This window comes from Triticum dicoccoides, chromosome 7B (assembly GCF_002162155.2).
Source record: "Triticum dicoccoides isolate Atlit2015 ecotype Zavitan chromosome 7B, WEW_v2.0, whole genome shotgun sequence".
NCBI classification, from domain to species: Eukaryota; Viridiplantae; Streptophyta; class Magnoliopsida; order Poales; family Poaceae; genus Triticum; species Triticum dicoccoides.
The window spans coordinates 505,932,785-505,945,765 of record NC_041393.1 but is presented as its reverse complement, the minus strand read 5'-3'; the positions used below and the strand labels follow the sequence as shown (position 1 = coordinate 505,945,765).

Below are 12,981 nucleotides of genomic sequence, written 5' to 3'. Positions count from 1 at the left end.
TCCATAATCTTATGACAGTACACAAAATATCAGAAATATCAAATATTACAACCAAGTCCGTGGATCACCTTTGACCATACATATTAGCAAAGCATCAACAAGAAATCTGGTAAATCATACTCCCTCTGTCCGGAAATACTTGTCCGAGGAATGAATGTATCAAGATGTATTTTCGTTTTAGATACATCCATTTATATCCACTTTTACGACAAGTATTTTCGGACGGAGGGAGTATTATTACGAATCTAAATTGGTTTTCGGAAAAGTATGTATGTAGTAAGGACTTGGGGATACTATACTTTTATTGTTTTCATTTGCAAAAATGAATCGGCTAACATGGGTCTACATGCACCCAAATGAATATGAAGATCTAAAACATAGTAGAAAATATCAAACACTTCTGATCTTTTTTACAATCATAGCCATGTTTTACACACATGTGAAGTCTCAAGGAGAAATTTTATCCCCAGTGGTCTGGGTAAAAAATCAAAACCAGACCTTCAAAAAGAAATACTTTTCAGAGCACCTATTTTTTCTTTTTTTCATAGAATACCACTAAGGTCATTTCTCCACGAAACTTCAGACATGAGTAGAACACTCACCAAAACAATTTCAAAAATGTTTGATTTTCTTCGCTATTTACCGATTTAAGTGGTTATCTAGGTGCATGTGACATCCAATCCAGTTTGATTTGATATTAGCTATCTAAGTAGGCTCGCAATGCTTAGCTCTGAACCAAACATGTTGTACAATTTTTTTATAGTAATGCGGTGTGTATTTTACGTGTCTGATAGACTTATTTTAGAGCCAACCACTAGTTGAACACTTCGAAATCTAGAATTACATTCGATGAAGATAGGTATTTAAAGCCGTACCGAACAGGGCCAAAGATGAAGAAGCCAGCTATGGGTTCATTAGTCAAAATAAATAGTAATAATTGGCTCACTAGTCAATAGTGAGCCATCATATTTCATAAAGAATGTAGAAGTCGTGAAAGACGACCAACCCAAAACAAGAGCTTAGCTAATTAGAGAGTCAATTACACCGATGGTGCTAGAACTTGGCGTAAACGGTCACTTTAGTACTACAACTTGCGGCATACATTAAACTAGTGCAAAAACTTGGCTTGAACGTACAAATACGGTGCAAATCTCGTTTATATACGTCGGCGAAGCTGACGAGGCATGACAGCGTGGTTGATAAAAAGACTGCATTTGGTTGATAACATATGAGATTCAGTCCTTAACGCTATAGGTACCACCAATAATACACAAAGCCAAGTGATAAGAACCGGAGAGCACTTAAAAAGAAATGAACACATTAGCACAGTACTTGGTATTATTATAGCAATAGCAGTCCAATTAATCAGAAGTAAGAATAAGAAAGAAATTATACAATGGCATCGTGCTTTCCGCCAATCTCAAAGCACCTGCACTGACCCGGGCTCGGCCCTCTCATTCGAGATCAATGGCTCGTAGCGCCTCCTGTCCGCCCTGTCCTCATCGTGCTCCCCTTTCTCGGGCCCGGCTCCCCCTGCCGCGGCCGCCGCCGCCGACGCGTGGCCCCCGCCCTTCCCAGCGTCGGACATCTCCACGTCTGGAGAGGACGACGATGTCAGCACCTGAGCCCGCCGAGCCTGCGCCTCCCAGTCGGTGGATCCCACGGCGCACAGCATGAGCCCGGCGCAGCACACCTGGGCGGCGAGGAGCCCCACCCAGAGCCCAACGAAGCCCACGCCGAACCAGAACGCAAGCACGACGGCGACGGGCATGCCCACAAGATAGAAAGCGCCGAGGTTGACGTGCGCGGCTCGCGACGGCCGGGCGCTGCCGCGGAGCACGCCGCAGCCGACGGTCTGTGGGCAATTTCCGAGCTCGCACAGCCCTACGACCGGCAGCGCGGCTGCAGTTAGGCGGAGGATGTCGGCGTCGGCGGTGAAGAGTCGACCCCATGCGTGGCGCGTACCCGCTGCGAACGACATGGCCAAGAGTCCCATTACGGCGGCGCCGACCATGGCCACCCGAGCGGAAGAGCGCGCGCGGCCTGGGCGATTCGCGCCCAGCTCGTTTCCCACCCGCGTCGACACGTCGAGACCCAGGGACGACGGGAAGACATACACAAGCGCCGTCGTCTGCATAAGCACGCCCATGGACGCCACCGCCGGCTTTGGCTCCGGCAGTAGCCCGCACAGCAAGATCATCACCTCGTACCACCACCACTCCAGGCACACCGACGCGCAGCTAGGAGCGGCCAGCCGCGCAAGCGGGCCCCATCCGGCGAGCCACTCCGCCGTGGGACCCCATGCCTCCCGCAACGCCGTGTCGCGCCGGCTGACGTACGCCAGCAACACGCCGAGTAGCACGAAGTTGGAAGCCGAGGCCGCGGCGGCAACCCCCTCGGCGCCGAGCCCGAGTCGCCCCACCAGCACGTAGTTGGCCAGCACGTGGAACAGCACGGCTGCGCCCGCGGCGGTGGTGAGCGGCTGCGTGACACCTTGCGACCGGAGGTAGACGCGTAGTGGGTGGATCAGGGAGAAGGTGAAGAGGTCGGGGAGGGAGAATAGGAGGTACTGCTGCGCGAGCTCCGTGATCTCGCGGTCCTGGCCGAGGAAGAGGAGGATCTTTGACATGTTGAGCCACAGCGCAGAGAGCGGCAGCGAGCAGCAGAGCAAGAAGAGAACAGAGCGGTAGAGGGTGAGGCCCAGGAGCGTCGGCTGGTTGGCGCCAAACGCCTGAGAGCAAAGCGGGTCCATTCCGAGGGAGAGCCCGGAGAGCACTGAGTAGCCGGTGATGTTGGCGAAGGCGACGGCGAGCGAACCCGCCGCTAGCTGGAGGTCGCCGAGGGAGCCGAGGAAGAGCATGGACAGCGCGGTGCGAGAGTAGAGCAGCAGCGCTGTCAGCGCGATCGGGCACGCCAGCCGGCACAGTGCCGCCGCCTCCTGGAAAGTCTCGCCACCAGTCACCGTCAGGAGCACGGCGTGGCCGTCAACCCCGTGGCACTTGAGCTGGGGGTGACAATGAGCGCCGGACGCCTCGCCCCCGTGCCCGTGAATGTCTGCGCTCTGGGCTAGCGTCACATAGACGTGATGGAGGCCCTTGCCGCCGGAGACTGCCACGGCTGGCGCCGACGGCGCAGGGGTGGTGGTGCACATCGGTCCGCTGTTTGCGTGCTGTGGGCTGCAGCTTAGAGATCGAGAAGAAGAGTGGGCGAGACTAGTAGCAGAGCAGAGTTTAAAGCTTGGTGGTGTACTTGGTCGGGGACACCCTGTGCAGGGGTGCAGAGTGCCGGAGCCAGAGCGAGTGCATGGGGTTTTATAAGGATGACGACGGGTTTGCGCATAGATCATGAAAGTACTACTCGAATCTGGATCAAGTTTTATTTTCCTTTTTTACTCTCCAATCTCTATGGTAGGAAATGGTTTGTGCTTTGCCCCGGAGATTGGTGAAAATGTTCGATCTGTACCTGGTTGGACGGTCCCGCCAAAAACTTTTTGAAGATGTATGTATAGTCTTAGATAAGGTTTGTTGAGGCGGAAATTCTCGATCGTTCATTTGATGGACCGGAGATCTTGTGAAGGCGTTTTTTTGGACCCTCTATATACATCAGGTACCAGAAAACGTTTCAGCCATCGGTCACTTTTCTCATGAACCGTCATCAAACAACTCAAACAGATCACCACTATTGATCTTCTTCCTCACGACTCCCCCAGCATGTCCCGCCTAATCGCCGCCTCTACCACCCGCCGCCAGCGGGTGCTACCGCGCACCGCCTCACCGCCCCGCCGTCCCCTCCCCTCAAACTCCCTCCACTACCGTTGCTGGCCGCCACCCGAGCATCCCTCTAGGCCCCACCGCAACAATGAAGAACTCCGATGGTCCCCTACTCCCCACCTTGAAAGATAGATAATGGGGCAATGGCTTCCCCTAAGATAGATAGTAGGGCAATGCCCCCCCCCCCCTCCCAAGATAGATAGTGGGGCTGTCTTCTCTCACGAGGTCAGGCATGCGAGAAGGAATGAAGAAGGTGACTGACGCAAGAAAAAAATTCAGGTACCTGAGAGATAGCAAATCCACATTTTTTTTCTCTCTAGAAAATGCAAATCTTTCGCGTTGATTTATTGGTGGACCGGATAAAACTACAACCGTATGAATTTAAGACTAGGCCGAACAACCGAACACTCGAGACAAGATCATGATCAAACGAGGTCAAACATATATTACAACTCACGCCACAACAACACAACCCGACCTAGATGCCATCCACACAAGTGCACATGACCTGCTAAATCTACCAAACCCCGCCATGGCAATAGAGTTCTCCTTCCATTTTTGCAACACGAGTTTAGTCATCATCACGACAAATTTGTACGCTTATTTTCTTGGTTACACAAGCCCGATCTTTGCGTGTAAGTTTTCCTTTTTGTTTCTATATCCATACTTTTGTGAACACTTGCATAGATTTTGAGTTCGTTGTGGTTTGCTTCCAGTTTTTACATGAGTTGAACTTCATATTGCTTGAATCGTGCCACTAATTACCTACCGAGCTCCACTACGAGCCTTTTTCTGTCAGTGTAAGATTGGGCAAGGTTCATTACTAATTGCACTTACTTCTCATTGTCAATCATCAGATCACTTGATCCTTCACGAACATCGAAAAGTGGTAACCTTGGTATCGGTCTTTCTCTTCTCTACTCAACCCCTTTCTCAAGTGTCACTATGGATAGAAAGCCACATTACTCTCGGTCTACGCCTACGAGGACTACTTCGATGCCAAGTAGGAATATTTCAATGACAAGATGGACGACATCGATGCTAAGATGGACAAACTGGTGGTGGTGCTTCCCAATCGCAAGTATTCAAGATCATCTTCGCGATGACGCTCAAGTGGCATGCTTCTGAGCTACCATCTTCTTCAAGTGCACAACAACCTCGACGCCCTCACAACCATGAAGCTCAACAAGAAGACCTCTACGTACAAGTAGAAGAGTGTCCCACGCATCGACAGGAGGAAGCTATGGCAACTACATCAAGTGGACCAATCAGAAGTAAGGGTGACCACTACATCTTCGGAGGCACCTCACATGAGATAGCCGGATATGTGCCATTCGTCTATGGAGGGGCATGCTGAACAACCATACTTCACCGGCCTATGAATGGTCTACAAGAGTTTAGGATTGGATTTCGTCTATTGGGTTGGTTACAATCTCTAACAGAAAACATATGATAGTTAATTATTTGGCTTTCTCTAAGGGATTTGTTTCTGTGAAAAGATAGATATTCCTATGACCAATGAACATACACCATGGGATAAAACCATGTATCAGTCATGAGTATTTGGTTTGTCACCTGGCCTTTGAATAGTTTGCGCCGTGAAGACCATTGAGCAGTTGCGTTCCTCTTATCCCTAAGAGGCCGTTGTACTTTTTATCCTAGAGCTACTACCGCCAAGGTAACACTTGAGATGGTGGCATAATGGCACCCACTTACACATGTCGCCTTAATCCTCCAACTGCTTATTGGTTACTGGTCATGTGTGCTCTGGCCTGCAGCCACCATGGAACAACTCTACTGGTCGTGGCATGGGAAAGAAGTGACCCGCCATAGGGGCCTGCGGAGGAAGAGTATAGGGTGAGTACAGGGCATCGACGCCGAGGCAAACAAGAAGTAGATGCTCGCTGCCACGCAAAAAGACGACGGCGGCACCAGAGAAGAATTAGAAGCTTGCCGCCTATACGGAAGGCGGCGTCGGCACAACAGTGAGGAGGAGGGGAGTAGCTCGATGATAGGTCTGGAGACCTAGCCTATTAGAGAGACCCCGTGGGACTTCTACTAAATGGCCCGATTAGGGATAATATGGGTAACTTGTTCCCTAGAGCAGTGGCCAAGAAAACAGTGCTTTCAGCGGTCAACTTACTACTGGGATGGTCGAGTAAATCTTGTGCGTAGATGAGAGTGATCGAACGACTTAGGGCATCTCCAAGGCAGACCAAAACCGCCCGCATCCGTCCGACCACACTATCTGGACCGCGGAAGCCATCCAACATGAGCCTATATCAGTCCGCGGGGCGGTCCGGGCGCGATTTTGCCCGCAAATTGGAGACAAAGTGGGGGAAAGTTTGCGGGAGTCTGGACACCCGAAATGTAGGACTCCGGCACCCACGACCCACCCAATCCCCCCTCCCTATCCAATTTCCTTCCATTAAGCCCCTTCTCCCCTTGTTTTGCATCCACACCCTCCACTCTCACTGTCGTTGTTGTACGTCTCTGGTTGCCATAGAGGCATTGCTGGATGTCTGTGATACGTCCATTTTGCATCTTGTTTACCTACTGTTATTTATGTTGTTTTATTGCATAATAATGTTTTTTGGAGTAATTCTAATGCATTTTCCCTCATAATATGCAAGGTACACACAAAGGGGAATTCTGGCAGTTGGAAATCTGGACCTGAAAAAGCTACGTCAGGCTACCTATTATGCACAACTCCAAATGAGCTGAAACTTTACGAGGATTTTTTATGGAATAAATGAGGATTTTTGGAGCAAATAAGTACCAGAGGGGGCCCACGAGGTGGACATAACCCACCTGGGCGCGCGAGGGAGCCCTGGCACGCCCTGGTGGGTTGTGCTCACCTCGGACCACCTCCGGTGCCCCTCTTCTGGTACATAAGTCATTTTGACCTAGAAAAAAAATAAGGAGGGGACTTTGAAAGTGCAACTATCTCTGGATGGTTTTGGTAATTATTAACAACATATAGCTCATTGAACTAATGCTATTTCAAGATGAATATTTGAGGAAAGTTCAATGATTGGCATGGCATGGATTAAGAATGTGGACCCCTCAAAATGCTAAAGACAAAGGATTGGCTCAAGCTCTAAAGCTCAAGACTCTACATTTTGCTTTTAGTGATCCAAGATCACATTGAGTCTATAGGAAAAGCCAATAGTATTAAAAGGGGATGAGGTGTTGCTTAATGGCTTGCTTGCTCAAAATGCTTTGTGATATTCTCCAAAAACCCTCAACCACTTTCTCATATCCACATATGTCCCGTACTAAAAGTGAAACTCGGCCTCACCGATTTGATCTATCCGGCGCCACTGAGTTCATTTGACATAGCCACTGCCAGAAACCCTAGTCTTTTCGGTCTCACCGATAGGGATCTCGGTCTCACCGAGATGGGATTGCAAACTCTCTGTTCCCCTTCGTAACGTTTCGGTTCAACCGAGATGAGCGAATCGGTCCCACCGAGTTTGCCTGACCAACTCTCTGGTTAGCTTATTACCAAAGTCGGTCCCACCGAGTTTGTGTAATCGGTCTCATCGAGATTACGTTATTCCCTAACCCTAAAAAATCGGTTCCACCGAGTTGACGTGTTGGTCCCACCGAAATGCCTAACGGTCACATTATGAACTGAATCGGTCCGACCGAGTTTTATGATTCGGTTCCACCGAGTTTGGTAAATTGTGTGTAATGGTTAGATTTGTGTGGAGGCTATATATACCCCTCCACCCTCTCTTCATTCGTGGGGGAAGCCATCAGAACATGCTTACACTTCCAACATTCATTTTCTGAGACAGAACCACCTACTCATGTGTTGAGGCCAAGATATTCCAATCCAACCATATGAATCTTGATTTCTAGCCTTCCCCAAGTTGCTTTCCACTCAAATCATCTTTCCACCAAATCCAATCCTATGAGAGAGAGTTGAGTGTTGGGGAGACTATCATTTGAAGCACAAGAGCAAGGAGTTCATCAACAACACACCATATATTACCTTTTGGAGAGTGGTGTCTCCTAGATTGGTTAGGTGTCACTTGGAGCCTCCGTCAAGATTGTGGAGTTGAACCAAGGAGTTTGTACGGGCAAGGAGATCACCTACTTCGTGAAGATCTACCCTAGTGAGGCAAGTCCTTCATGGGCGATGGCCATGGTGGGATAGACAAGGTTGCTTCTTCGTGGACCCTTCGTGGGTGGAGCCCTCCGTGGACCCGCGCAGCCGTTACCCTTCGTGGGTTGAAGTCTCCATCAACGTGGATGTAAGATAGCACCACCTATCGGAACCACGCCAAAAATCCCCGTGTCAACATTGCATTTTCTCCCTCCAACTTCTCCCCTTTACCTTCATATGCAATGATTTACATTCCGTTGCTATATGCTATACTCTTAGAATTGCATGTGTAGGTTGATTGCTTGACTTGTGCTAAGTTGCTAAAATCTGCCAAGAACTAAAATTGGGAAAAGGCTAGATTTTTATTTGGTCAAGTAGTCTAATCACCCCCCCTCTAGACATACTTTCGATCCTACAAGTGGTATCAGAGCTACGGTCTCCATTTGCCTTGATTTCCATAGCTTTTGGTGATCATAGCCTTGGTTTCACAACCTAGGAGAGTATGGCGTCTAGCGAGGGAAATTACCACTGTAGAGGTCCTTACTTTGATGGTACTAATTTTGCTAGTTGGAAGCATAAGATGAAAATGCATATTCTTGGACATAACCCCGCCGTTTGGGCTATTGTGTGTATTGGCTTGCAAGGTGAATTCTTCGATGAGAGAGAACCGAACCGTGAAGCTACCGCGGAAGAGTTGAAGATGCTGCAATACAACGCTCAAGCTTGTGATATTCTCTTAACGGATTGTGCCCCGAAGAATTCAACAAAATCAGCCGTATTGTGAATGCAAAGGAAATTTGGGATACTTTGATTGATATGCACGAAGGTACCGACTCCATCAAGGAATCCAAATTGGATGTGCTTCAAAGTCAACTTGACAAGTTCAAAATGAAGGATGGTGAAGGTGTCGCTGAAATATACTCTAGGCTTGCTCTCATCACAAATGAGATTGCCGGCTTAGGAAGTGAAGAGATGACCGATAGATTCATCATCAAGAAGATCCTAAGAGCCTTGGATGGAAAATATGATACCGTGTGCACATTGATCCAAATGATGCCCAATTACAAAGATCTCAAGCCAACGGAAGTCATTGGAAGAACTGTTGCTCATGAGATGTCACTCAAAGATAAAGAGGAACTTCACAACACGTCAAGTGGTTCTTACAAAGCCTCATGTGATGTTCCTACATCATAAGTGAGAAACAAAACTTCAATGAAGAATTGGGCCTAATGGTGAAGAACTTCAACAAGTTCTACAAGAGTAGAAGCAAGGAAAGAAGTTCCAAGTCAAGGTCCTACAATGACAAAAGATCTTAGAGTCATGAACGCAATTGCTACAATTGTGGAAGACCCAGACACTACTCCAATGAGTGTACGGATCCCTACAAAAGGAGAGAAGATTCACCTAGAAGAAGAAGTAGAAGAGAGGAATCACCACCAAGAGAGAGAAGGAGTAGATATTATCATTATGAACAAAGAACCTCCCGGAGAAGCAAGGATTCATAAAGGAAGGACAAATCATCAAAGAGCTACACAAAGCAAAGACATCAAGCTCATGTTGGTGAATGGGTATCCTGCTCCGACTCCGACCATCACTCTGAGAGAAGTTATCACTCTGACTCTGAATATACTCAAGATGAAGGTGTTGCCGGTCTAGCACTTGTGTCAACCAACTCCTACGACATATTTGACTCACCAAATGAAGGGACTGGAAGATGCTTCATGGCTAAAGGCCCAAAGGTAACACACCCCGAGTATGTTGATTTCAATAGTGATGAAGATGATTTGTCAGGTGATGATGATTTAATTGTTGACAACTCTAGTGATGAATACTATGATGAAACATCAATTAATCATGCTAATCAAGATAAAACGAATGACAATGATAAGGATAAGATTGAGCGTCTAACTAAAGAACTAAACAATCTTAAGTTAGCTCATGAAACCATCTTGGAAGATCATCGAGAACTTTTAAAGACTCATGAGAATTTACTCTTTGAAAACCTCAACCTTGAGCAAGAGCATGAGTTTTTAAAGGCAATCAATGATGATCTTCGCAAGAAAAGTTCTTCTTACATTGCCAAGCGTTTACTCTTGTCTACTTACATGACACAAGTTAAATCAAGCAACAAAAGTAAGAAAGATCCTTCCTCTAGTAGTAACAATAATCATGCTAAATCCAATGTTGTTGCTTCTAGTAGTTCTCTTGATTCCACTAATGATTCTCTTATCCAAGTTACACTTGAGCAAGAAAATAGCTTATTGAAGGGAATTGTAGAGAAAGGTGTTTACAAGAGTCTTGATGGAAGTAAGAAATTTGAGGAAATTGTACGCAAGCAAGGAAGGCACAGAAAGAATCAAGGTGTTGGTTTTGAACGAAATTTCAATGCCAATGGAGTTGAGTGGGAAGAAGATCAATACCCCAAGATGAAGTTTGTTCCTCAACAAGAGAAGTATGATCCTACTTCTTTCCAAGGGACACAAGCTCAAGATGATCTTCCACCACAAGACCATAAGCAAAAAGGCAAGGACAAGCTTCAAGAGGAGATTGATGCATTTGAAGAAGCTCCTAAGGCCTTGGTTAGTGGGTTCCCAAGACTACATCAAGTTCTAATTCATCAAGTACGACTACAACCCCAAGGATTCCCATCAAGATGATGTGGATCCCGAAGAAGAAGAACTAGAGAGTTCTTGAGGGTGAGTCCGCCAACACACTTCACTCATATTATTTTTGCAAGAACAAGTGCAAACAACTTCCACATCTTGCACTAGTTCAAGGAGTCAAAAACCCTCTTGTTGGTAAGACAAGGGACAAGGTAATCTAATGCTTTCATGGACATCATCTTGTGTGTGCATCACTCTATGTCTATGGATATCCTTGTTTGTTCCTTGTGGGACTAACCCGTGTAGGTATTGAAAGTGCAACTCACTCCAATGGATAGCTCCGAATGATCTACATCAACATTGAGCATCCACATCTTCAACACCTACATGAAGTCATTATCGAAAAAACCCAAGGTTAGTTCATCCCTCTTAGGGGGGATATCACATCTAACGGGAGCTTTACTCTAAGACTTGAGCTAAAGCAACTCTAATGGTGTGAACACAACAATGCTTTATGTAAAAGTGGTAACCCCACTTATGCTTAAACGATGAGTATGACCTATGACCAAATGTTCTCATTTGACTCCTAAGTCAATATACTCATATATAGATGACCTAGTCATCGCAAATTGCTTGATAGATGCTACAGTGTTTGCGCATGCTTTGCCACATATTTCATTTGCCATTTTATTGTGTAAGCATGTTGGTCACATATTTAACTCATTCGAGGACATCCACTTGTTGTTTTGTTTGTTTGGCTCTTTCTCTTTTGCCAAGTGGGTGGACAAGAATGCCTAAGAACATTCTCTAGCTATCTATGCTTTTCTCGTCTCAAACTCTATTCATGCTACATCACAAAGTTTGATCAGGTCAGATTCGAACCACTCTGTGTGAGGAGCACTTGGAGTCCCCGATTCGTCATAGACTTGAACTTCCAAAACCTCTTTGTGCATTCAGGTCTGACCGAGTCATCCATTTCGGTCAAATGGAGTTCACTAAGTTGATCTAGGTTTTCAGCTCGGTGCAACCGATTTGAACACTTCGGTCACACCGAGTTGCAGCAACCGCTTGCGATACTGCAATCTCAATGCCACCGAGTTGTTCCACTTGGTCACACCGATAGGGTCAGGATATATATCCCCACGGGTGAGATTTTGGAAAATTCTTCAAAACCCCTCAGCCCACTCGTGTCCTGCTCTGCCTCCTCGGGTCTCCGGATCGCCTCCTTGCCGCCAACGACCTCCGGCCGCTGGTTTGTGCCGCCGTCGACGGAATCTGCTCCGCCGTCATCACCGTAGAGAACACCCGCCGAACTAGGGTATGTGTTCATCCCCTTGTGCTGTCTATTTAACTCCGATTCCTAGCACGATGACAATGCCATGATTCTTGCCACGAATGAAATTGATATATCCAGCTAAATCTTCTTTAGACCTAGTTTGATTCAAAAAATTTAGGGTTAGCTCTCCGCAGAATTCATCTCGGACCGACCGAATTGTACAAATCGGTCTCACCGATTTGTCTTAGGCCATTGCACATGCGCTTTTTGGTATGACCGAAAACTACAAATCGGTGTGACCGAGTTCAATTCTCTATGAAACTCTGGCAATCTCGGTGCCGCCGAGCTGTGACTCGGTCTAACCGAGCTCACTAGTTTAGGTTCCAAGAGCTGCTTCAGTATCACCAAGTTGGTCAATTCGGTAGCTCCGAGATCATTTCTGTAGAGATCTAAAACTAAGTTTTTGACTCATTTGTTTTGCAAAATCTCTGTACTTTTTGATGCTCATCTACTCTACCACATCTACATCTATTCACAGGGCTTGCTATCAGTTTGCCTGCCAAGATGTCTGACCAAAGTGATAGCCAGAATAAGTCTGAAGAGCAAGTGCAAATGAGTGAGGGAACTAGTACCTCAAGCAGCTATGATGAGGGCAGCAGGAGCACACCTAGTAACTTGCCCAAGGCAACCACTAGAGCAAGGAAGAAGAGAACCTCAGATTCTGAAGATGAGGATTATGTTGCAGCTGAGGATGAGGCCATCTCAAAGAGGAAGGTGGTGAAGAAGGAGTTTGGCACTGCTGCATCTACAAAGCCAGGCATGAACAAGAAGGCACCAGCTAGGAGAATCCCAACATCCAAGCCAAGAAAAGTTGCCACAGGAGAAACCATGAAGTTCACTCTAGAATCAGAAGATGGTGAGGCAGCTGGTGATGACAAGAAGAAGAAGAGGGCAAGAACCACAACAGCAAAAGTTCTTGGGAAGTCAACAATGGTGAGAGATTCTGAAGAGGAAGAGGAAGAGGAAGAGTATGCTGCTCCAGTACCCAAATCCCAAAAGCTTATGGGAGATGCAATCAAGTCAGGGGCTGCTCCTAAGCCCAAACCTGATCCCAAAGCTGCTGCACCAGCCACCAAGTCTGCACCCAAGAGAAGCACAAGAAATATTCCTGCTGAAGAGAAGAACAAGGCCCCAGTGCCTGAGGCTGGAGAAGAAGAA

The 12,981-nt window shown here is 47.1% G+C and overlaps 1 protein-coding gene across 1 annotated transcript; it reads right to left on the bottom strand.

Moving 5' to 3' along the window:
• Positions 1–1,336: 1,336 nt before the first annotated feature.
• LOC119341657 (protein DETOXIFICATION 52-like) lies at positions 1,337–3,220 on the bottom strand. The gene has a single exon (XM_037613523.1). The coding sequence runs from the start codon at positions 3,149–3,151 to the stop codon at positions 1,421–1,423; it is 1,731 nt and encodes a 576-aa protein (XP_037469420.1). The 5' UTR covers positions 3,152–3,220; the 3' UTR covers positions 1,337–1,420.
• Between the last annotated feature and the right edge of the window lie 9,761 nt (positions 3,221–12,981).

Excerpts from the sequence above, each read along its gene's own strand:
- LOC119341657 (XM_037613523.1), bottom strand. The coding sequence starts at position 3,151 with ATGTGCACCACCACCCCTGCGCCGTCGGCGCCAGCCGTGGCAGTCTCC.